The sequence below is a fragment of the Callithrix jacchus genome, chromosome 4 (assembly GCF_049354715.1).
Source record: "Callithrix jacchus isolate 240 chromosome 4, calJac240_pri, whole genome shotgun sequence".
Classification (NCBI taxonomy): domain Eukaryota; kingdom Metazoa; phylum Chordata; class Mammalia; order Primates; family Cebidae; genus Callithrix; species Callithrix jacchus.
In genome coordinates, this window is record NC_133505.1 from 112,409,023 (window position 1) to 112,434,178 (window position 25,156).

At 36.2% G+C, this 25,156-nt stretch overlaps 1 protein-coding gene, 1 non-coding gene and 1 pseudogene across 11 annotated transcripts in view; 2 read left to right on the forward strand and 1 right to left on the reverse strand.

The window, feature by feature from the left end:
- The window catches only part of ATG5 (autophagy related 5), a 277,829-nt gene that overhangs the window by 221,120 nt on the left and 31,553 nt on the right, over positions 1–25,156 (reverse strand). For all 9 annotated transcript variants that reach the window (XM_078369889.1, XM_017971288.4, XM_078369890.1 and 6 more), the window contains 2 exons: positions 17,978–18,056; positions 4,366–4,528 (listed from right to left, as the gene is read on the reverse strand). In XM_078369889.1, the coding sequence (XP_078226015.1) occupies positions 4,366–4,528; positions 17,978–18,056 (242 nt within the window). The remainder of the gene's footprint in view (positions 1–4,365; positions 4,529–17,977; positions 18,057–25,156) is intronic.
- Positions 122–1,569, forward strand: LOC103792567 (centrin-2 pseudogene; annotated as a pseudogene). The gene has a single exon (XR_013534454.1). The product of XR_013534454.1 is annotated as a centrin-2 pseudogene (transcript).
- LOC118153174 (5S ribosomal RNA) lies at positions 9,637–9,755 on the forward strand. The gene has a single exon (XR_004742448.1). It is a non-coding gene; the product is annotated as a 5S ribosomal RNA (ribosomal RNA).

The following is a 25,156-nucleotide window of genomic DNA, read 5'->3' on the forward strand; positions in this document are numbered from 1 at the left end:
TTAACTGAATCTTCCAATGCCCCAAACGAAACATTTAAATCATTTGTAAAATCCTCTGCTGAATCCAAGTCCTTTTTAGCAGACTCAGCCATTCACAATAGACTTTAAGAATACCTACTCAGGGAGTTCTTTGGCTATGGCCTCCAACTTTAAGAAGGCAAACATGGCATCAAGTGCCCAGCAAAACAGAATGAGTCCTAAGCCTGAGCTTACAGAAGAGCAGAAGCAGGAGATCAGGGAAGCGTTTGATCTTTTTGATGCAGATGGAACTGGCAGCATAGATGTTAAGGAACTTAAGGTGGCAACGAGGTCCCTGGGCTTTGAACCCAAGAAAGAAGAAATTAAGAAAATGGTAAGTGAAATTGATAAGGAAGGGACAGGAAAAATGAACTTTGGTGACTTTTTAACTGTGATGACCCAGAAAATGTCTGAGAAAGATACCAAAGAAGAAATCCTAAAAGCTTTCAAGCTCTTTGATGATGATGAAACTGGGAAGATTTCGTTCAAAAATCTGAAACACATGGCCAAGGAGTTGGGTGAGAACCTGACTGATGAGGAGCTGCAGGAAATGACTGATGAAGCTGATCGAGATGGAGATGGAGAGATCAGTGAGCAAGAGTTCCTGCGCATCATGAAAAAGACCAGCCTTTAAGATCAGTGTCTCCTTTTCTACTGCAAGCACATGTAACTAGATTTAGTGCCTGCAACTGTGTGAAATCTGGCTTTTGAGAACACAAACGTTTCCCTCACTGACCTCCCTGTATCACTTTAATAATTACCTTGAACCTATTTTAGCCTTTTGGAAGTGTTCTTTTATATGACAGTTCTTTGTAAAATGATCTGCTAATTATTCTAATTCTCAAAAGCAAAACAAGAGCACATTAGCATGAAGAAAAGGATCTTAAAGCTTCGAGCACCTGCCATTTTGCCTTGCATTGTTTTCACATATCCACAAACACAGAACGACTTCTTAGACAAGCACATGTTGTACCTGTGTCACCACAAGCAGCAGTCATTTTTCAGTGGTTCCAGTTTTCTCTTTATACAACCCAGTGAACTCTCGCACTGGCATTTGGATGTGTGTTAATGCTATTTGTTTTATCTTAAAAATAAAACCTTTCTCAGTTTGACCTTGAAAAAAAAAGAAAAAAAAGGATACCTACTCATCTGTCTAATTAAATTATTAACTTCAATTCTGACGTTAGTTCAAATCCTTCTCTCTTTACATGATCCCCATCTTCCTCCATTTAGGCTACCTTGTTATTTACAAGTCTCCTAAAATATCATTTAATCTTCACATCACCAGTAAGAAATCTACTTAAGGAGGTATAAATTATTTTAATCATTTAATAAGAATTTGTGAACTCAGTAATCAAAATCTGGTAAGACACCTAGTGCTTAACTAGTTGAGAAATACCAGATGCATTAAATATGAAACTAAGGAGTGACTCCATGTAACCGAGGTCAAATCCAAAAAATTTAAAACAAAGAAATGAGAAATGAAAAAATGTAATTTACAGAATACACTGTCATAAAATACATGCCTTACTTGCTCTTGATACCACAGAAATGCCCTAAATGTTGTATAATGAAAGTTTAACGAATACTAAATACCTACAAACACCCATTTGATGTAGTAACAGTATAGTCCAAAAGTTAAAACTGGATCACTTTTTTTTTTTGGAGACGGAGTCTCACTTTGTTGCCCAGGCTGGAGTGCAGTGGCATGATCGGCTCACTGCAACCTCCACGATTCTTCTGCCTCAGCCTCCCGAGTAGCTGGGACTACAGGCGTGCACCACCACATCAGGCTAATTTTTTGTCAGTAAAGACAGGGTTTCACCATATTGGCCAGGCTGGTCTTGAACTCCTGACCTTATGATCCACCTGCCTTGGCCTCCCAAAGTGCTGGGATTACAGGTGTAAGCCACCACACCCAGTCAACATATTTGAAAAATTATGGGAGCTGGAGGTTTTCTTCTGTTTTATTCTAGTCATTGCCATGAAAGAATGTATACTGGACTAACTCCCTGGCCAAAAGCATTGTTGAAGATAGACGAATTACAGGACATGTCCTCACTTTGCATGGTAGTATGGGACTGGAGAAGTAATCATGCAAGTTGAAACTAAGCAAAGTGATCTTAATAACTAATGGGTACAATTATAATTGTTCTATGATCTTTAAAAAATGTTGTCAAAACATTAAACTCTTACTGTTGGTTATAAATGTACACTAGAGGCTGAGCATGGTGGCTCATGCCTGTAATCCCAGCACTTTGGGAGGCCAAAGCGGGAGGACCATTTGAGGCCAGGTGTTCAAGACCAGCCTGGCCAACATGGCTAAACCCTGTCTCTACTAAACATACAAAATTACCCGGGCATGTTGGCACATGCTTGTAACCCCAGCTACTCAGAAGGCTGAGATATGAAAATTGCTTGAACATTAGAGGCAGAGGTTGCAGTGAGTTGAGATTGTGCCACTGAACTCCAGGCTGGGTGACAGAGTGAAACTTCATCTCAAAACAAAACAAAACACCACAATAAATCTATGCTTGAAAATAAAAAGTTTTTAAAAATCCTAATATTTATTTAGTACATTATAATTTAACACATTAGAAACATTGAGAACTAAAGTGTTTTATTTTTAAATTTTATTTAATTATCATTTGTTTACAGACAGGGTCTCACTGTGTCACCCAGGGTGGAATGTGGTGACATGATCACGGCTTACTGTAACCATGAACTCCCTGGGCTCAAGTGATCCTTCTGCCTTAGCCTGACTAGGACTGCAGGCACATGCCACCATGCCTGGCTAACTTTTAAATTTTTTTGTAGAGATGGGGTCTTATTATGTTGCCACAGCTGGTCTCCAACTCCTAGCTTCATGTGATCCTTCCAGTTGGGCCTCCTAAAGAGTGCAGGAATTAAAGGCCTGAGCCACTACACCCAGCCAAAAGTGTTTTCTTTGTAAAAGCATAAGAACTATAGTTTGAAAAATACTTGCTTTCTCAACATATAACTTATGGGCAAGCATCTTTCCTATGCCTTGGTGAACTGAAGTCATTCTTTCTACATCTTAATCAACTCCTAACATGTTATTATTTGTATTTTGATATCATAAAATGTCTGAGAGTTCCTTTAATATGAAGTTTTTTATAGCATCACTTCCTTTGGGACATCTTTATCTTTTTGTCACAACTACGTTCCTTATTTATGTTAATACGTTCACCTTTACTGAATGTAAGTTCCCCAATAAGAAGTTCCCCTGGTTGCATATCTTGTCTCTTGAAGGGCAGCCATGTCAACACTTCCAAAGTCAGCTATTGCTTCTATAACTCCGTTTCTTTCTATTCAAATTTCATTCCCAACATTATCAGTTTGTTTCTTTGGTGCATTTTCATCTCTCTTGGCCAATTTCCTTTTTCAATTACCCATTTTTATAAAATGTTACATGGGCTTATTGCTGGAGACAAGGAGGCAACACAACTACATGCTTTGCCATCTGTGAGTAAAATGAATGACAGACAGAAGAGGCCAATCACTGACAGACATGCAAAGAAGTGGCATAATTTATCACTGATCATAAGCTCATCTGTTGTTATGTAATGATTCCTGGACTAAACTAGCAATGAAGTTTGCATTTAATGTAATTATGTACAGTTAATATACCATGGTAATTGAAATTTGAACCATACATTTGGGGACCTGGTGTTATGTAACTAAACTATGGTAACTGAAATTCATGCATACTGGAACCATGGAAAGGGAGGACCATCTGTACATAAACAACTGTTTAAAGACACTAGATGGTGATCAATGCAGACAAGATCACAGAGTTATATTCTCCAAAACGTGAAGAATACAGAGATGAGCACCACATTCCACTTAGTTTTTTCCTTGAGAGTATTTTCTAAACCACGGCAAGGAGAAAGGGAATTGAAGCACAAAGCAAGTCTACTGTCCTGAGAAAGCAGAGGTTGGAGTTCAATCCCCACACAAGTGGAGGTATCTTTGTACACACCCAGGATTTTCCTTTTTGTCCACAGAAAGGTCATGCCTGAGGAATAAGGACCACATCCTTAGAGTAACGGCACTTTGTTCAGAAGCTAATCACAAGTTTATACGACATATGCCACATGTTCGGGGCTAAGCAATCAGTGTAATGCTAGAGAATCCAAGAACAGAGGGACACTGAAAGCAGAATGTAAGGAATGACTAAAGTAGTTTCTGTGCAAATCTGGGCATGGAGGCTAAAATTTAAACTTGTAATACCAATTCTAAAATGTATCAATGACTCACAGGGTTATGGCTGTATCATATTTTATAAAGTGGTATTCCAAAATTAAACAGTATTATTATATTTACCATTTTGTAATCCCATCCAGAGCTGCTTGTGATCTTTTTTCTGCATTTCATTGATTACTTGACTTTTATGTTTTAAAGCATCTGCTTCTTTCATACATGACATAAAATGAGCTTCAATTGCATCCTTAGATGGACAGTGCAGAAGGTCTTTTTCTGGAAAACTCTATCAAAGGAAAGAAATACACATATAAAACAATAACACACATTACAAAATTAACCTCTTAAAAGAGCACTATATCCCCTAGTTTTTCAATTTTCTAGTAAACCATCTCTTAGCACTGCAATAACTCAAAATACTTTTAAATTTAACTTAAAAATCTTTAGCTATCTGGCCCATTTTATACTTTTTGCAAATAATTCTCATGTGTTTTGTGACAACATGAAAAAAACCATCAAAAGGTAATAACTTGAAAAATAGCTTTTCAACTGACCATACCAAGTATTGGCAAAGATGTGGAATAGAACCCTCAAATTCTACTAGCATAAATGAAGTATAATAGCATAATCACTTTGGAAAAGTCTGGTAAGAAGAGCAAACACACACCTACCATCTGACCCAGTCATTCCACAACTAGGCATTTACTAAGAGAAATGAAAGCCTTATGTCCATATAAAGACTTGCTACATGAATATTCATGATAGTTTTATTTGTAACAGCCCCAAACAGAAAACAAACCTAAATATCAACAGGTAAATCAACATGTAAATTGTGGTATAAACTTATTCACTTTGAATATGTAAAGCTCACTGTGTCAATTCAGACTTCAATAAAGCTGTTTAAAAGTAGAGTTTAAAGTCAAATAGCTAAATTTACACTCTATAACTTCACTGATTCTTTTAGGTAGCTAACGAAATGATCATTGGACATATAAGGAGTTATGCAAATGAGAGGACTGATGCACTTTTCACTGAAAAAAGGATAATAACAGCTAACAGTTACTGAACACTTACTGTGATACTGTATTAAAACTTTTTATATGGATTATCTAATTTAATCCTCACAACACTTGAGTAAACATTATTATCGCTATTTTACAGATGAAAAAATATTAAAGATAGGGAATGTCTAAAGTCACAAGTGTCATTCAGCTTGCTAGTCATGGAGCTAGGATTTAAAGCTAATTTGACTCAAGTCCTATCTTTAACCACTATACAGTATCACTTCCTCCAAAGACTTACATATTTAAGATAATCATTATATTCAAACATGATTTTACAGTTATTATCCTATATATCCTTTAATAAAAAGAGCTAAAAATGGCACACAAAAAAAGCAGCATTTAGTTATGGCCTACTCAGCCTATCTACAAACAACATTTAATTATCCCTGTCATGGAGATTTGATACAAGAATGAAATGAAATGATAAGGAAAGAAGCTCCTGAGTAACTAGGAAACACTGATGGGAAGCAGGAATTAGAGAGAAAAGTGGTTAAAGATATCATTCCTCATCTTGCTCTAATAAACTTTTTTAAGTAAGTCAAATTTATGATTCATACACAGTGAAATGCAGAAATCAAGAGTACAATTAAATGAGTTTTGACAATGAATAACTGTCAGCCCAAGTATAGAGCATTACCATTACCCACAAAAGTTCCTCTGTGCCTTTTGCAGTCAGTTCCCTCATTCCCATCCCAAGAAATCACTAATAATGATGTACAACACCAGATTAGTTTTGTGTGTAATAAAATCTCATATAAACAGAATTGCAATATTGTGTAATTTAGTATCTTTCACTTAGCATAATACTTTTGAGATTCATTAGTGTTACTGCACATATCAGTAATTAATTCCTTTTTGTTGCTGCGTAGCATGCCATTTAATGAATACACTATAATCTGCTTATCTAAAAACTTGTTAATAGATACTGGGATTGTTTCCAGATATTGGCTATTATTTAAAAAGCTGCTATGAACATTAATTCACAAGTCTTTTGTGGAAACACATCTTCATCTTTCTTAGGTGTACAGCTGGAAAAAGAAATGCTGCGTCACAGAGTAAGTATATGTTCTAACTTTACTTAAAAACTGTCAAACTATTTGTCAACATAATGTACGATTTTACAGTTCCACTAGCAATGTATGAGAGTTCTGGTTACTCCATGTTCTCAAACTTGGTATTGTCAATATTTTTCATTTTAGGCATTCTAGTGAATTTAATGCAATGTCTCTTTGTGGTTTTAATTTACATTTCCATGATGACTAAAGATGTTGAGTGCCTTTTCATGTGCTTGTTGGTAAATTCACATATGTTCTGTGAACTAAGTTTTTTGCACTTGTTTCAAAGCAACTGCTAGGGAACAAGTTGAGCATAATGTGGATTTTATGGTTACATATGTAAATATTATTCACAAGAAATGCCAGGTACACAGAAAATTTCACCCAGCTAATCCAATCTGCTAGGAACACATACAATGTATACATGTGCACATTTCCAAAATGGACCAGCTACTTGATGTTATCAGCTGCATACATCCACATCAGGTGCTAGAATTACTTGTCCAATTTCAGAAAATCCTCCTCTCACTTCACCTGTCATAATGCAAACCTTCCATGTGCATTCTTGCAAGCAAACTTCCAGTCTTTGGAACATGAAACGCCATATTTATCGTACTATTTATGTATTTCTCATATATATTACCTGTATTAAACTGTACTATGGTTTGTATTAGGTTCCTGTCTTTTTGTCAGTATAAGTTTTTGGATGTTGTGCCCCTAACCCATTTCCCCAGAAGTAACCCTTTCCCCACTTAAGTCCGGTCGTTTTTATTGCACTGTTTTTAATGGCAAAGTTAAGAACACACACGATGTATTATAGTAATGCCTACAATGAGCAGACATCCTTGCCTTTTTCCTGCTCTTAGGGTGAAACGTTCAATAAACCATCATTTAGCATCACTTTAACTGTAGCCTTTTCATATATATCCTTTGTCAAACTGAGTAATTCCCTTCTATTCCTAAGCTTACTATAAGTTTTAATGACAAATGGGTATTAAATTCTGTCAATAAATGACTTTTTCTATATCCACTGGTTTTTCTATTTTATTCTGTGATTTACATTGATTGAGATTTTTTGATTTCAAGAGGGTCTCACTGTGTCACCCAGGCTGGAATGCAGTGGTGCAACCACAGCTCATTGCAGCCTCAACCTCTGGGATCCAAGCGATCCTTCCAATTCAGTCTCCTGAGTAGGTGGAACCACAGGTGTGCACCACCACACCCAGCTAATTTTTAAAATTTTTTTGTAGTGATGAGGTCTCCCTATGTCGCCCAGGCTGGCCTTTAACTTTGGGCTCAAGCAATCCTCCTTCCTCAGCCTCCCAAAGTACTGGGATTACAGGCGTGAGCCACTGCACCTGGCCTACACGGGCTGAGATTTGAATGTTGAATCCATTGTGTATCCCTGGGATAAACTCAACTCAGTCACGGTGTGTACTGTCCTTTTTAATTATTGTGAGATTCAATTTGCTAGTACTTTGTTGAAGGCTCTGGCATCCACAATCATGAAACACACTGGCTTATAATTTTCTTTTAGTGTCTTTAACAGATTTCAGTATCAGAGTTATTCTGGCCTCTAACACAGGTTGGTGTCTCATTTCTGGAAAAAGTTCGTAAAGATTAACATTATTTCTTAAATATTTTATTTTATTTCATTTCATTTTCATATTATTTTTAGAGATAGGATCTCACTATGTTGCCCAGGCTGGAGTGCAGTGGCTATTCACAGGCACAATCCCACTACTAATCACCATGGGAGTTTTGACCTGCTCCATTTCTAACCTGGGCTGGTTAACCCTTCCTTAGGCAACCTGGTGGTCTCCTGCTCCCAGAAAGTCACCATACTGATGCTGAACTTAACACGGAAACCCAATGAGCATAGCACACTACAGCCCAGAACTCCTGGGCTCAAGCGATCCTCCTGCCTTAGCCTCCAGAGTAGCTGGGACTACAGGCATGTACCACCACACCCGACTAGTTCTTAGATATTTTTTAGACTTCACCAATGAAATTATCTGTGCAAGGTATTTTGCTCTGTGAGGTTAAAATTACAAACCAAATTGATTTATAGATTAAAGAGTTATTCACTGCTGTTATCTCATGTCAGTAACTTGTGTTTTCATTGAATCTGTCAAATTTATTGGCATAAACTTATTTATTCAATTAATATAAATGAATTATATAATGTGCACTCTTTTGTGTCTTCTTTCACTTAACATGAAATTTTCAAGGTTGTAGTATATTATCAATAATTCATTCCTTTTGATGACCAAATTATACTCCATTGTATGGATATGTACAATATTTTGTTTATTCATTAGCTGATGAACATTTATTTCCACTTGGTCTATTATGAATAACACTGCTGTAAACATTCACCGGTAAGTTTTTGTATGGACACAAGTTCTTTCCATATTCTGCATATTAGAATTACATATTCAGTTCTCTTGGGAATATTACTAGAACTGCTGGGGAACATGCAAGTATATCATTTGAAGACATGACAAACTGCTTTCCAAAAAGGCTATACCACTTTACATTCTCATCAGCAACGTATGACGGGTCTAATTAGCCTATACTCTCTCCATCATGTGTTACTGTATTATTTATTTATTTATTTAGTTAGTTAGTTTTTGAGACAGGGTTGCACTCTGTCACCCAGGCTGGATTAAAGACATGCAATCAGGACTCATTGCAGCCTCGACCTCCCAGGCTCAAGTGATCCTCACATCTCAGACTTCCAAACAGCAGGGCCTACAGGCACATGCCACCACACCAGACTTTTTTTTTTTTTTTTGTGTGGAAATGAATTCTCATTATGTTAACCAGGCTGGTCTTGAACTCCTGAGCTCAAGTGATACAACTGCCTCTCCCCACAAAGTGCTGGGATACAGGCGTGAGCCACCATGCCTAACCTTGTACATCAACTCTTTGATGATAACCCATCCAGAGGGTGTGAAGGGGTAACTCATTGTGGTCTTTTAAAAAAAATTTTTTTTTCTTTTTTCTTTTCCCTAAAAACTAGTTATGCTGAAGATCTTTTCATGTGTTTACTGGCTATTTATAACTTATTTACAGAAATGTCTATTCAAATCCTCTGACTAATTTTTAATTGGGTTGTCTCTTTTTATTATGTTATTTCCATATTCTGTATATTAAACTGTTATTAGATGATTTGCAAATATTTTCTCGCATTCTATAGGCACCCCAGTCTTGACTATTATAGTTTTAACATTGAGGAGTATAACCATTATTTCTTTAAAATATTTCTTCTGGTCTACGGCCATACCACCCTGAACGCACCCGATCTCGTCTGATCTCGGAAGCAAAGCAGGGTCGGGCCTGGTTTGTACTTGGATGGGAGACCGCCTGAGAATACCGGGTGCCATAGGCTGTATAAAAATATATATATTTCTTCTGGGCTGGGTGCAGTGGCTCATGCCTGTAATCCCAGCACTTTGGGAGGCCAAGGCACATGGACTGCCTGAGCTCAGGAGTTTGAGACCAGCCTGGGCAACATGGTAAAACCTCGTCTCTACTAAAATACAAAAAATTAGCTGAGCGTAGCGGTGCACACCTGTAGTCCCAGCTACTCAAGAGGCTGAGGCAGGAGAACTGCATGAACCCGAAAGGTGGAGGTTGCAGTGAACCTAGATCACGCCCCTGCACTCCAGCCTGGATGGCAAAGTGAGACTCCATCTCAAAAAATAAATAAAATATTTCTTCTGACCCATTCTCTCTCTCCTCTCCTCGAACTCCAGTTACATGCAGACTGCCTGATACTATCCTAGAGGCTCTGTTTTTTCTCTACACCAATTTCCATCTTTCTTCTCCAAACTGGATAACTTCTATCAATCTGTCTTTGAGTTCAAAGAACCTTACTTCTGCCATCTTTAATTTGCTGTTAAGCCCATGTAATAAATGCTTCATTTCAGATATTTTTCTACACAGTTCTACAATTTGTGATTTTTTTTCTCTTAAAGTATTGAATTTATAGTAGTTGGTTTAATTCATTTTTCTGGTAGTACGAAGATGTGGATTTTCTTAGTTTCTATTGAGAGTATATTTTTTTACTTGATATGAACCATATTTTCTTGCTTATTTGCAAATCAAGTAATTGTTGATTATATGGTGGACACTGCAAATATGTTGTAAGGATTCTAGATTATACTGACTTCCTTTAAGTTTTGTTCTGGCTGGCAGTTAATTTACTGGCAGCTCTCCTTAATTCTAAAAAGGCAGGTCCAGAGCAACACTTACTCTACAATAGAGATTGGCAAACTTTCTGTAAAGGATCTGACAGCAAATATTCTACACTGTGCAAGTCATACAGTCTCTATTGCAAATACTGAACTAGGCTGTTTTAACTGCAAAGCAGCCATAGACAATATGTATATGAATTTCCATGGATGGCTTCATTTCAATGCAACTTTATTTACAGTCATCACTAAATCTGTATTTCATGTAATTTTCACATGTCACAAAATATTTTTTATTTTTTTCAACCACTTAAAAATGTAAAAACTACCCTTACATCATGGGCCATGCAAGAACACTCAGTGGGCCATATTTGCCAACTCCTGTGCTGATGTATGATCCTTACTCCAAAATCATGGCCTTTCTGGCATCTCAGGTAACTGCCCAGCGTGTAAGCAGATGTCTCTCCACTTAGAATGAGCTGGAATCCAGCATTTCCCAGCATCACAATACTTGCAGTATCTTGTTCCACTCTTAATCCTACAAAATCCTCTCTCTACTAGACCTTGCAGAATATCAGCTATGCATGTGCATACCAGGCCTCACCCAAGCACCCAGGGAGAACATACACATATACTTTGGCTCCTTCCTCTCTGATACTCCGACTATCAAGTTCCAGCTACATTGGCAGCCCAGAACTCCAATTTGTGCATCCTCAGCTCAACTGAACTTCTTTGCTCTGCTTGAGCTCTACTTTCCGTACCACTGTCAGGCAATTGTTCCAAAGCACATGGGGCTCACGTTGTTTGTTCCCTTTCTAACGTTCAGTGCTAAAAACAGCTTTACTTCGTATTTTTGGTCCCGTTTTCTATCTGTTGATGACTATAGGAAAACTCAAATACCAGTTACTCTGTCATGGCTAAACACATATGTTAACATCAATAAATATTAGATGAATAAATGACTAAACAAGCCTTATTTCATAAAGTTCTAAGTGACAATATGGCAAAGAATGTGGTGATTAGGTCATGTTATATAATAAGATTCTGTTTTGCTACCAGACTACCTCTAGACTTTCTTTGCTGCCCTGAAGCAAGTAGTCATGTCGGGAAAGTCCACATGACAAGAACTTCACATAGTCTTCAGGTGCTCAGTGCAGCTTATTACTGACAGCCAACAAGAAGACAGGTCCCTTAATCCTACAACCATAGGAAATGAATTCTGCCAGCAAACTGAGTGAGTCTGGAAGTGGATTCTCCCTCAGTCGAGCTTCCAGGTAAGAATGCATCCCAGCCAACACCCTGATGGCACCCTTGTGATAACCTAGGCAGAAGATCCACGTAAGCTATGACTAGAATCCTGACCCACAGAAACTATCAGAGAACAAATGCTGTTTTCAGCTGGTTAATCTGTCCCACAGTAATAGATAATTAATACAACATACTATTGACAGATACTATAAAACTGCTACCAATATTTAGAGCTGGGAAGTGCAGGTGCTGATAGAAGCAAGGGAGAGACCTTAAAGTGCACTCAAGAAATTCAAGAAAGAAAAGCTATCATAGACCTATGTCAACAACACACAAGAGAAGAAGGAGGGTTATGGTAAATTCCTTCAAAGAAACACAGTGGCTCTTGGCCTAGCAAGAAAAAATTGTCCATCAGAAAAGAAGCTGGCTCAGTCACATAAAAATACTCAAGAACAGTCAGGACCAATGGCAGAGCCTTTTCAAGCAAAATAAACAAGACAGTGCTTGCCCACTGTGCTTGAAAGGACAGTTAGTTCAAAAACCTAACTTGTGTTATGTCTAGCATTTAGTTGAATTCAGCACGTAAGTACTTATCTGAAGGCTGATCTTATTTTACCTAACAAATGTGAGCGCTCTTACACCTAATCGTTGCTGTCAACATTCAAAATTAAAACGTCTCCTCTCCTGGAAACCAAAATGCACCAAATCAGCACCATGTTCCCAACAGAAAGAAAGAGAAACACTAAGGTGTTATAGGATTTGTTTAGTCTATTAAACAAAATTTATTTAGGATTTGCAGCAGAATTGGGCATTTTAAAGAGCCTACTGTTTTCACCTGACATCATTAAACTTTTGACTCCCTTTTTAAAAGTTCCATGCAATTTTTTCACCATGGACAAAGCAGAGAAAAAAATTTTTAATGTTGAAACATCTACATACCGGGCCAGGTGTGGTGGCTCACGCCTGTAATCCCAGCACCTTGGGAGGCCGAGGTGGGCGGATCACGAGGTCAAGAGATAGAGACCATCCTGGCCAACATGGTGAAACCCCATCTCTACTAAAAATACAAAAATTAGCCGGGTGTGGTGGCACGCACCTGTGGTCCCAGCTACTCGGGAGGCTGAGGCAGAAGAATTGCTTGAACCCACGAGATGGAGGTTGCAGTGAGATTGCACCACTGCATTCCAGCCTGGCAACAGAGCAAGACTCCAGCTCAAAAAAAAAAAATCTACATACTGTAAGCAATCTCTTAACTGCAATGTAGCTTTGCAAGCAGCATGCTTATAGGAGTAATCAAAAAATAAAAATAAAAAATGAAAACAAAATACAGAGAAAAAGGCAGAGGTGACAAAATGTTAACAAGCAGCAAATCCAAGTGAAAGGTATGAGTGTTCACTGGACCACAATTAATTTTACTTTTCTTTTTCTTCTTTTTGAGATGGAGTCTCGCTCTGCTGCCCAGGCTGGAGTGCAGTGTCGTAGTCTTGGTTCACTGCAACCTCTACCCCCCAGATTCAAGCAATTCTCCACCTCAGCCTCCCAAGTAGCTGGGTTACAGGAGCCTGCCACCACGTCCAACTAATTTTTATATTTTTAGTATAGACAGGGTTTCACCACGTTGGCCAGGCTGGGTTCAAACTCCTGACCTCAAGTGATCTGCCTGCCTCAGCCTCCCAAGGTGCTGGGATTACAGGTGTGAGCCACCGCCCTGCTGTGCAACTAACTTTTAGGTTTAAGTTTTTAAGTTTTAATATAGGTTTAAGTTTATCCAATACAATAAATTGGGGAGACAAAAATGAGATAATTTCCTTGGTAGTCTCACCAAGTTTAGGAATCAAAAATGTCCTTAAAAACTAATGAGAAAAGCCTGAAGAAAGTACCATTTTCATTGTTTCAATAAATAAAGCAAACATCAAAATCTACATGTTATAGAGCAATTAACACTCTACAATTATATTTCTCTCCAAGAAAATAGAAAATACAAAAATTCCTATAAAAATATTAATTTTCTGATTCGCCCTTAAAAGCCTTTCGTTCTATGGACAATTACCGTTACTTTTAGATCTTCATTGTTCTCTAACTCTTGTTAATCAACATGTGGTCTGGTGGAACAATATCATAGCATCATCTATGCACTTGTAAGAAATGCAGAATCTCTGAATCCAACCCAACCCTGCAGAATCAGAAACTGCACCTTAGTAAGAAACACAGGTAACTTGAAAGCACATTAAAGTTTGAAAAATCACTACTGCAGACATTAAAATGCATTTACTATAAACGTTATAAACCTATTCAAATCAGAAACATCAAAGTCAGTTAAAAATTAGAGGAAATATGTCTGTTTGAAAACTTTTTAACAGTGTTTTTTCCAAGAGTTTAGTCTGTATTACAAAGTAATCCAAATGTGTGTGTGTGGCACAGGCAAGGAGATCTCTTCCAATCTTAGATACTGGCCGGGCGCGGTGGCTCAAGCCTGTGGTCCCAGCACTTTGGGAGGCCGAGGCAGGTGGATCACGACGTCAAGAGATCGAGACCATCCTGGTCAACATGGTGAAACCCCATCTCTACTAAATAATGCAGAAAATTAGCTGGGCATGGTGGCGCATGCCTGTGATCCCAGCTACTCAGGAGGCTGAGGCAGGAGAATTGCCTGAACCCAGGAGGCGGAGGTTGCAGTGAGCCGAGATCGACCCACTGCACTCCAGCCTGGGTTACGGAGCAAAACTCCGTCTCAAAAAAAAAAAAAAAAAATCTTTGATATTGAACAAAATCTAATCAAAATCCATTAATACCTTTGAAAACAACTAAAAGAAATTCTAAGAAGTCTGGTTAAAACACCAACATTATTTGGCATAGTCAATACAATACCACAGAAGATAAATGCAGACATATCAAATGACACAAAATTGTTACTCAATACATCCAATCTGTTGAATGAATGAACTATTTTCTACAACCTTTAAAAACTGCTTCCTCACTAAAAGCATTGCTTTTCTGCCTCAAAATTAACCCTTGTCCAATTTCATTACAATCAATCAAGAATCATAAGGCAGTAAAATAGAGGCAGGCCTAAACCAGTCAGTACATGCAATCAAATAAACACCTGAAGATAACCTTTGAGGTAAGCTAGGTCCTTATGCTCCCCTAAATGTGTATATTAGTATACACTCATTTTTCTATAAAAGGTTTTTTTTATAAAAAATATCTGAGCAATAATTTTTTTCTATTAAAAAATTTGGGCAATAATTTTCCTCTAACAGGCCAGGATCAGAAAGAGTAAGTAAGAACAGCTGAAAGAAACACACAGGTAGCTTGATTAAACTCTAAATGTTCCCTACGATTTCCTTATTAACTATGAGTCTTTTTTTATTTGATTTCTCTAATAAACTTTTCTACTTGGAAGAAAATGTATGACCTACTATACTAAGGATCCCAAAGAGTTTATATTTATGTGGATTATATTACTGATATTTACTACACTAGAAATTAGAGCTGAAACATTTAAAAAACATTAATTCACCAGGCGCAGCATCTCAGGCCTGTAATCCCAGAACTTGGAGGTGAATGCCACCATAACTGGCTAATTTTATTTATTTATTTGTTTGTTTATCTTTACAGACAGACTCTTGCCCTGTCATCCAGGATGAAGTGCAGTTGTCTGATCATAGCTCACTGAAGACTCGAATTCCTGGGCTTAAGTGATCCTCCTGCCTCAGCCTCCCAAGTTGCTAGGACTACAGGGGCACACCACTGTGCCCAGCTAATTTTTAAACTTTTTGTAGAGATGGGGTCTCACTGATCTCCTGGGCTCAAGCAATTTAATCCTCCTTCCTTGACCTTCCAATGTGCCTGGATTGCAGGTGTGAAGTATTGTGCCCATCCAGTTTATCGTAATAATAATGTGGAATCTGAAACATTATCAATGAACATTTTAAACTGTTACATTAAAATCTCTTATTCTAATGTTGCACTTTGAAGGGATTTTTTTGTACACATGCACTTTTAATGGGTGTTTTTACACATGCATAATCTTGTAACACCAAGCACTGGTAATCTGGAAATGCTGACTGATTTACCTAGATTTCCAAATGTTGACACTTTTCACTATGTGAAAATATAAAATATCAGGTGTTAAAATGACCACCAATCTCTTCAGAAAATTATTTAAGAATAATAAAGCTTTCAAGTTCATAGTGGCATCATGTTTTCCAAAATTCTAATTTTCACTTAAAAGTTCAAATTTTACTGTTGACAACAAATACTATCACTTGTTTTCTCTGCAGTAAGAGGTTGACTTTATTCAAGAAAATGTCTGACAAATAACAAAGTCTCAACAACCACAGTTTGTCTGTCAATCATTCTTTCAAGTAAATAATGGTGTTTCATGAAAGTAAGTGGCCAGTTCAGCTGGCAACCAAACAATGGCACAAGTGCTTTTCCTCAAGACAACATATTTGGCATGCAACAGAATAGCTTTATATGTACTTCCCATTCCATCATGCAGGATACTAAAAAGGCATGTATTTAAGATTAAAGGTTGTGGGGAGAAATGCCAGATATAGGTAATGGGGAGGAAGGCAGCAAATCACACTGCTATGTGTGTACCTATGCAACAATCTTACATGTTCTTCACATGTACCCCAAAACCTAAAATGCAATTAAAAAAAAAAAAGAGTGAAGGTTGTGCTAAGGTACCCACAGTTTTAACCACTATTGTTCTTGCATATCACTGTAAATGTTAATACACTGGGAAGGGGCAATAACATCTTGATATTATTATATCATGAAAACAGATTTGACCTGATGAATCCATTGAAAGGGTTTCAGGGCCCAGCACACAGAAAAATCTCCATATTTGTTGAATGAATGAATGAGTGAATAAATAAATAGACAGCTATGATATATTTTAATCTAGATTTCAAAGTACTTTAGAGTTTATTTTTCACACACACAAAAATCTAATTATTGAAATTATTTTCCAACATTAACAGTAAAGACTTGTTAGGCAATATAGCACCCCTATCCTTAATATGTTTGAAGTAGCTTTATCTCCACACCTCTCTAAACTTAAATTGTTGTATATGCAAGCATTCCTTGCTCTGCATGTAACACAGTAACTGAAATTCATGCATAACAGAACTATGTGCTCTATCTGTACTATTCTTTGGTAACTAAGGTGTTCAACAACACGGTATTGTGCAAAGCACATTATAAATGTATATGGAAATAAGCTCTAATGACCCACAAACTCAAATTCAGTAAAACAGGAAGGAAAAGCATCGTATGAAGAATGAATGAGCACCCTTTCGGCAGTAACTATGAATGGACAGCCCTAATGGGAAAGAAACTCAGACACCTAAAAGACTTTTTCAAACTCTACATGCCTCTCTCCAACCCCTCATTGCTATTTGAGAAGGAATCACTGTTCATGATCAACTAATGTAAGTGTTTCCAATCACAAAATCCAAATGGTGTTTGAATTGGGGGTGGGGAACAGAGCAGAAGCAAAGTGGTTTGGGGAATGAGAGACCAGTGCTTCATAAAATATTGAGACAAAATTAGGTCACACTAAATTTAGTCTGGTCTTAAAAACCACAGGAATGAACATTTCTCAAAACAGAGGTAGGTCAACTCTTTGGATTTCCATCTCCTAACCTTTTCTTAATTCAATCAAAATGACCTTAGAATTACATCAACATGCGGGATTTTTGTTCTTTCTAGCTGACTTTAAAAAATTAACACCAACTTTCAAAACTTTCATAAATTTTATTTTTTATAGAGGCAGGGTCTCCCTACGTTGCCCAGGCTGGTTTCGAGCTCCTGGGCTCACAAGATCCTCCCACCTCAGCCTCCCAAAATGATAGGATTACAGGCATGAGCCACCACACCTGGCTCAAAAACTCATAAATTTTAAACAGTGTATTCAGCTCTAATTAAGAAAAGGAGTTTATATATTAAAAGTTTAAGTGTTTCTGCCAAGAGTCAGGAAAAAATTGAAAAGTATCTTACAGACAAATACTCATTGAAGCTTAGCAACTAAAAGAGTATCATGGGAAAAGCAATAAATAACTTCGCTTAACAACAACAACAAAAAAGAAACAAACAAAATTCTACTCTATTTATTATGTATCACAAAGGGGACAAAGGGGAAATGCTATTTAAACTATACCTTAAAATGTACTGTGATGTTCCAAGGAAGAGCTGAACTTGATGCAAGAAGATCAAATAGCAAACCAATTGGATAATGCCTAAAAATGAAAGAGTATATTTTGAGAAAATAAACATGTAAAGGTATAACTACAACTCCAAAATAAATTTCCAACACATATTTTAACACCAAATGCCAGGAGCTTTAATCACAAATCACAGGAAAGCTACATTCTACAGTGACATGCTGGGCTAGTATGATACATTTTCCAGGCATCAGGTGGTTTCCTTCTAACCACTTCATTTCCACAGAAACCTGTGAGCAAAGGCATTCTTTATCAGCCATGTGCACTGTATGTCACAGTACTGCTGCATCTAATTATCATCCCAGTATTCATAAAGGACAATTGGTTTTTGTAAATTTATTTAAATATGCTTTTTACTTTTAGAACTTAAAATTTTTAAAAACTGTAAGAATCAAGATGAGTACCTAAAAAACATGCAAATCACCTATTCTGAGTTATTACTATTATTATACCGTATAAATTTCCAGTCTTTTACCTATACACACATCTCTAAATATAGATTAGGACTATCCTTTACAAACTGTACTATAACCTTTTTCACATAATATAATGTCAACATTTTCCTGAGCCATGGAATATTTTTCTGAAACCCAATTCTGAATTTAAAAAAATAAATTCTGAAATAAGAGAACATTTGCTAATATAACTATTACTCACAGCGAAGTAAATTACTTGGCAATAAATAAACATGACTAATACAAATGTTGTATATTTCAATGGACAAACCTTAAGTCATCCTTTAAAAAAATCTAAAGTGAATTAGCTTACTTCGTTAATCAGAATTAAATAATACAGGTTGAGTAGCCCATTTCTAAAATGCTTCAGATCAGAAGTGTTTCAGATCTCAGCTCTTTTTTTTTTCAATTTTGGGAATATTTGCATTATATTCTTACCATCTGAGCACCCCAAAACTGGAAATCTGAATGCTGGAATGAGCACTTCCTTGGAGTGTCATGTCGGTGCTCAAAAGTTTTGGATTTTGTAGTCTTAGATTCTTGATTTCAGATTGTGGGATTTGGGATGCTCAACCTGTACTCACAACAGAGGCAAAAAGAAGACTACTCTTGGTGTCATACATAGTCCTGTCTTTATCTGTATAATATATTAATGAGTTACTCCTAGACCTGCAAAATTTAAAAATACACCAAATGTTTATATATTAAATTGTGCGTGTGTGTGTAATTTATTCTTGCTTATGTTTGCCTAATTATGAAAAAGTTATCAGTTTATACAGATCACGTATTTATTTGGTAGGAATTTGGGATGAGTCGGGTTCAGTAACTCAAGACTGTAATCCCAAGACTTTGGGAGGCCAAGGTGGGTGGATCTCTTGATCTGAAGTCAGGAGTTCCACACCAGTTCAAGTACTTGAGACCGACATGGTGAAACCCTGTCTCTACCCAAAAATGAAAATAAAATTTAAAAAATTAGCTGGGCATGGTGGCACACACCTGTAGCCCCAGCTACTCAGGAGGCTGCAGTGGGAGAATTTCTTGAGCCCAGGAAGCAGAGGTTGCAGTGGGCCAAGACTCTACCACCGCACTCCAGCCTGGACAACAGAGTGAGACTTTGTCTCAGATTAAAAAAAAAATTAATTTACCTGTTGGTAAAAATAAAACAGTGGGGGTACTTTTAGTCTTACATGTGTTATATCTCTTCATAATAACCCTTAAATTTCTCTCTAATCAATCCTTACATATGGAGAAAATAATACTGAAGAAAATTCTGGAACCAGGAAAAATTCTGGCCTCAGTCAAAACCTAAAATTAAAATACACACACACACACACACACACACACACACACACACACACACAATGCATTATAGACAAGTTACAGATTCAATCCAATTCTGATCCTTCTCTCTGAAGTATTACAATCGTACAAGCTCTAAATAATGCCTTATACTTTTACAAAACAGATATTTTAATGTCTTCAATTTATTTTTTAGAACATCTCTCTTAGGTATCTGCAATAGGGTTAAAGATGAATATAGGCACTTAATTAAAGTTTGATTAACTTGGATTTCATTTAAAAAGATTTAAAATTTCAAAAGTAACAGAATATTGCTTTCCAAATTCTAAACAGCACTGAGAATACAATTACAAAGAATTCTACCAAGCAAAATTAATAGGCAATCTATTAGTTAAGATTCACTAGAGATCACATAAAATGACTAGCAAACCAGTTTTTTTACATATTCCCTGACATTAACAAATGTGTGAAACACTTTTGTGAATCTATAAGCAAATTCTAAACCAAATATCGTATCTTAAAGCAATCTATAATATAAAAGCAAGTAACTTTTTTTCCTTTTTTTTTTGAGACAGGGTCCTACTCTGTAACCAACGCTGGAGTGCAGTGGTATGTATGGTCAGAGCTCACTGCAACCTTGACCTGCTGGGTTCAAGTAATCCTCCCACCTCGGCATCCTGAGTGGCTGGGATTACAGGCATGTCCCACTGTGCCTGGATAATTATTTTATTTTTATAGAGATAGGGTCCTACTATGTTGCCCAGGCTGGTTTCAAACTTCTGGGCTCAAGCAATCCTCCCACCTTGGCCACCCAAAGTAATGAGATTATAGGTGTGAGCCACTGTGCCCAACCCAAATAACTTTTAAAGTAAATATCTGGATCAGAATTCAAGTTAAACATGAGACTCAATCATCAATTATTTTTTACCCTCAATATTTAAAAAATGAGAAAACTATAAGTACAGAGAATCGTGAACAAGGTAGATAATTAATAGCTGTTGAACGCATAAATCATGGAAGTCCACAGACTAACCCTAGGTACAACATAAAGATCCAATGGAGCCAATTTTAGGTTCTGAGTTTCTTTTTTCAGCAGTTCTATTTTAATGATTGATACTTCATGACTTATTCATTCTTAAAGGTATTCCAAAAAACTCACTAAAAAAAAAAAAAGATAAAACTTAACTCCATCTAATAATTACCATATGGATCCACTGGATCCTTTTATAATTCTAAGATATATTTTAGGGTCTTAATGATCTTATTGTTTCCTGTATATTGAAACATTTTACTATTTCATCAGTCTACAACTTATCTGTCATCATTATTTGTCAATTATTCCCAATTATACTAAAAAAGACTAAAACAGTAAGAATTTGAAAAAATAACGTGATGCCTACAAGGATGATACAAGAATGTGCCCTGCTTTCATTTTCTTAGTGTGCTGCCTAAAGTATTGAAACATCTTTCAAGAAAGTGTAAAATAAGAATGCAGGCTGGGCACAGTAGCTTAAGCCTGTAATCCCAGCACTTTGGGAGGCCAAGGCAGGTGGATCACCTAACATCAGGAATTCGAGACCAGCCTGACCAATATGGTGAAACTCTATCTCTACTAAAAAGACAAAAATTATCTGGTTATAGGGGCATGAACTTGTAGTCCTAGCTACTCAGGAAGCTGAGACAAACGAATTACTTAAACCTAGGAGGTAGAGGTTGCAGTGAGACAAGATTGTGCTACTGCACTCCAGCCTGGGTGACAGAGTGAGACTCTGTCTCAGAAAAAAGAAAAAAAAAAAAAATGCAGACCCCATTCTGGAGTCAGCTTTTAGCTATCATTAACAGAGTTGAAAATCCCAAGTTTCTCATTTTCTACCTATAATGGCAGAGAAAAAAACTGACAGAGAAAGATGTTCCACAATTAGATAAATCAGGATAAAATACAAAGAGAGACAGCAGTACTTTAGACTTTAATGACAACAGTGAAATTGATCATTTAAGTGAAATAAACTCTGAGTCTTTAGATGATATCCTAATTTTTATAGAGCTCGAGAACTAATAGAAGAACAATATATTTCTAAAGACAAAAGGAACATATGGTAATCTTAACAGCTTTTTATCAACAGAAAAGACTTCATTACATGATATTTTATGACAAAAACCTGGACCATTCCATTTTACTAAAAGAATGTGTCACAATATTATTTCATCTTTTATGCTATTTGCACACCCAAAGTTATTTGGTAGTGGGCAAATGCAAAAGGCATATTTACATACAAAGACTGAAGGAATTAGATCTCGTAGAAATGAAAAAGAAGTACTGATCAGTTTAATTGGTGTTTATTCACATAAAAAAGAAAATATTTTACAATGAAATTATGAGCTGTCAAGGGCTTTAAAAATTTCAAGTATTATTAACATGTTAGATGCAAGAAGAGCCAGAAGTAATAAGCTAGAACCTCTCAGAGTATATCTGAATGTATAAAATATAATGAGCAATTAGCTGCATTCAGGGGATGCTGACCGTTTTAGATACCTTAAAACACAGAAAATATGAAATGAAAATGTGAATTCTCTGTATTTAAACAGGTATTAAAATTTCTAATGAAGTTGTCATACACTATTCCTTTATTCTAACTTCTCTAAATTATTTGCAAAATGGTTTAAAATATATATAATATATAAATATATAAAAATATTTATGTTATAATATGTATTATGTATATATTTTATAAGTATTATATAACTATATATGTAATAACATATTTTTTATATATTATATATAACTATATATTTATATGTAACATACAAGGTGTACATATATATATATATATATATATATATATATATATATATATACCTTTTATTAAAAGTTCATTGGGGCTGGGCATGGTGGCTCATGCCTGTAACCCTAGCACTTTGGGAAGCTGAGGTGGGTAAACTGCTTGAGCCCAGGAGTTCGACACCAGCCTGGCGCAACATGGCAAAACCCTGTCTCTACAAAAAATACAAAAAAATTTAGCCAGGCATGGTCTGTACTCAACAGAGTGAGACCCTGTAAAAATCTTTAAAGATTTTTTAAAATTTTCATTGGTCCCAGATAGTAAAGAATGATGACTCCTTTGTCTTGATATATAAAGAATTAGGAAACAAACTGAAACAAATGCTTCCTTAAAATTAAATTTAAATTAACCAGGCGTGGTGGTATGTGCCTGTAATCCCAGCTACTCGGGAGGCTGAGGTAAGAGAAGTGCTTGAACCTGCGAGGTGGAGGTTACAGTGAACCAAGATAGCCCCACTGCACTCCAGTCTGGGCGAAAGAGCAAGACTTCATCTCCATTAAAAAAAAGAAAAAAGAAAAAAAGAATAATCATCTTGTAATGATTTTTAAAAAATAAAAATGCACCTGAACAACTTAAGAGTAAAATAACCATTTACTTATTTCTATTGTCAAATTCTATAATTCACATGTGGTTCAATACAGATGTTTATGTTAGAATTATTTTGATGCAAAGATATTAATTCCAAACAAGTATGCTATCTGAATTGACTGGTTCCCAGATTGCTTATTTCTGATTAATCTATTGATACTCAAGAAAATCTATAATAGAAAACAGAACTGGCAAAAATTAAAGGTACTGAGTTTCTTTTACACTATAATCTGATTTACATCAAGGATTTCAAAAGTACTAATTTGTGCAAGTCGTCTAAACAGATATTATATCCAGTTTTGTGAGGAGGCTTCTAACCCACAACACAGAAACCACATTAGCCATAACTATAAGTAAATCATAATGCAACTATTAGCTATTATGTTGCTACTTCTGCCATCTAACTTAAATTTAATAGAAAAGGAAGTAGTAAGGATTTGAACCTGGAATACAGTCCACTCTTGGTATGTGTGGGGGATTGGTTCCAGGATCCGATGGATACCAAAATCCACATATGCTTATCTCTTATATTAAATGGCATAGTGTTTGCATATAACCTACACACATTCTCCTATATATTTTAAATTATTGCTAGATTATTTATAATACCTATTACAATGAAAGTGCTATGTAAATAGTTGTTATACTATATTGGATTTTTTGTGGTTTCATTTTTATTGTTGTATTATTATTACTTATTGCTTTTTCCCCCAAATATTTAATCCATGGTTGGTTGAATCCATGGATACAGAATCCATGGATACAGAACACCAACTCCTGTCCTGAACTGTATTTTCTGTGTAAATAAGAGGACCCAACTAGCTAAAGGCTCAATTTATTGCCCTATAAAAAATGACTGCATGAGAATAGTAGTAAGTCTATTTCTTCACTTTATTTTCTTCATTACATTGCTCTAGTCTTCCATATTCAATCCTCAAATGGAATATATTTTAATATTTCTTTGCTTTTTCCTTTTTTTTCTTTCATTACTGCATTTATATGTGTGTGTGTGTGTCTGTGCGCGCACACACGTGTACATGTGCACATTGCCACATGGTGTAGCAATAATGGATATTCTCAGAAGGGACACGATTCTTGTCTAAATATCTGTACTGATATAGCAAACTAATGCAAGCATTCTAAAATCAGCATTGAAAGAATTTTCCCCATACTGGAGAACTACTGCCCAAGTTCATGTCACTGAAATAAATGCCTCCTATTCGGAAAGTTGCTGCATTATGATTCACTGGAAACAGGATTACATTTCATTGTAATTGCAAACATGTAACTACAAATGCAAACCAAAGTAATTTGATGATTGCTGTGAATATTGCCTTACTTTATTTGCGGGACAAACACAAACCATAGAGTAGCAATGTGTTTCACAGCTTTCTAAGCCTATTCTTATATATGAAAAAGTTCAAAAATAATGAAGAGATACCACATATATAAAATGCTATGTAAATCACATTTCAACAATCTAGTTTACAGACTACATTAATTCATGTATGCTAGTGTTTTATTATTGGAACGCTATGCTTATGGGAGTTCTGTATATCCAACTGTTCAAGGTCATTGCCAAGGTCTGATTTTTCATACACAAAAAGTTGCAACCTCCCGCATAAATGGGTTACGTTCCAGTTCCACAACCTTAAAAAGACTGGAAATAGGAGACAAGAATCTGCTCAGTATTTATGATTAAAATGTTAAATGTATTTTTAAAAAATTATATACAGGTTTTCGCTAAAGCATTTTGCTAAAATTTCCTTTTGAAATCACAAAAAGTATTAAATTCTGAGTCATTCTATTATGTTTATGTTTAAGATCAACATCAATACAGCCATGGGACATTTAACAACATGGATATGTTCTGAGAAATGCACTGTTAGGCAATTTCGTTCGCTTTTCAAACATCACAGTGTACTCACACAAA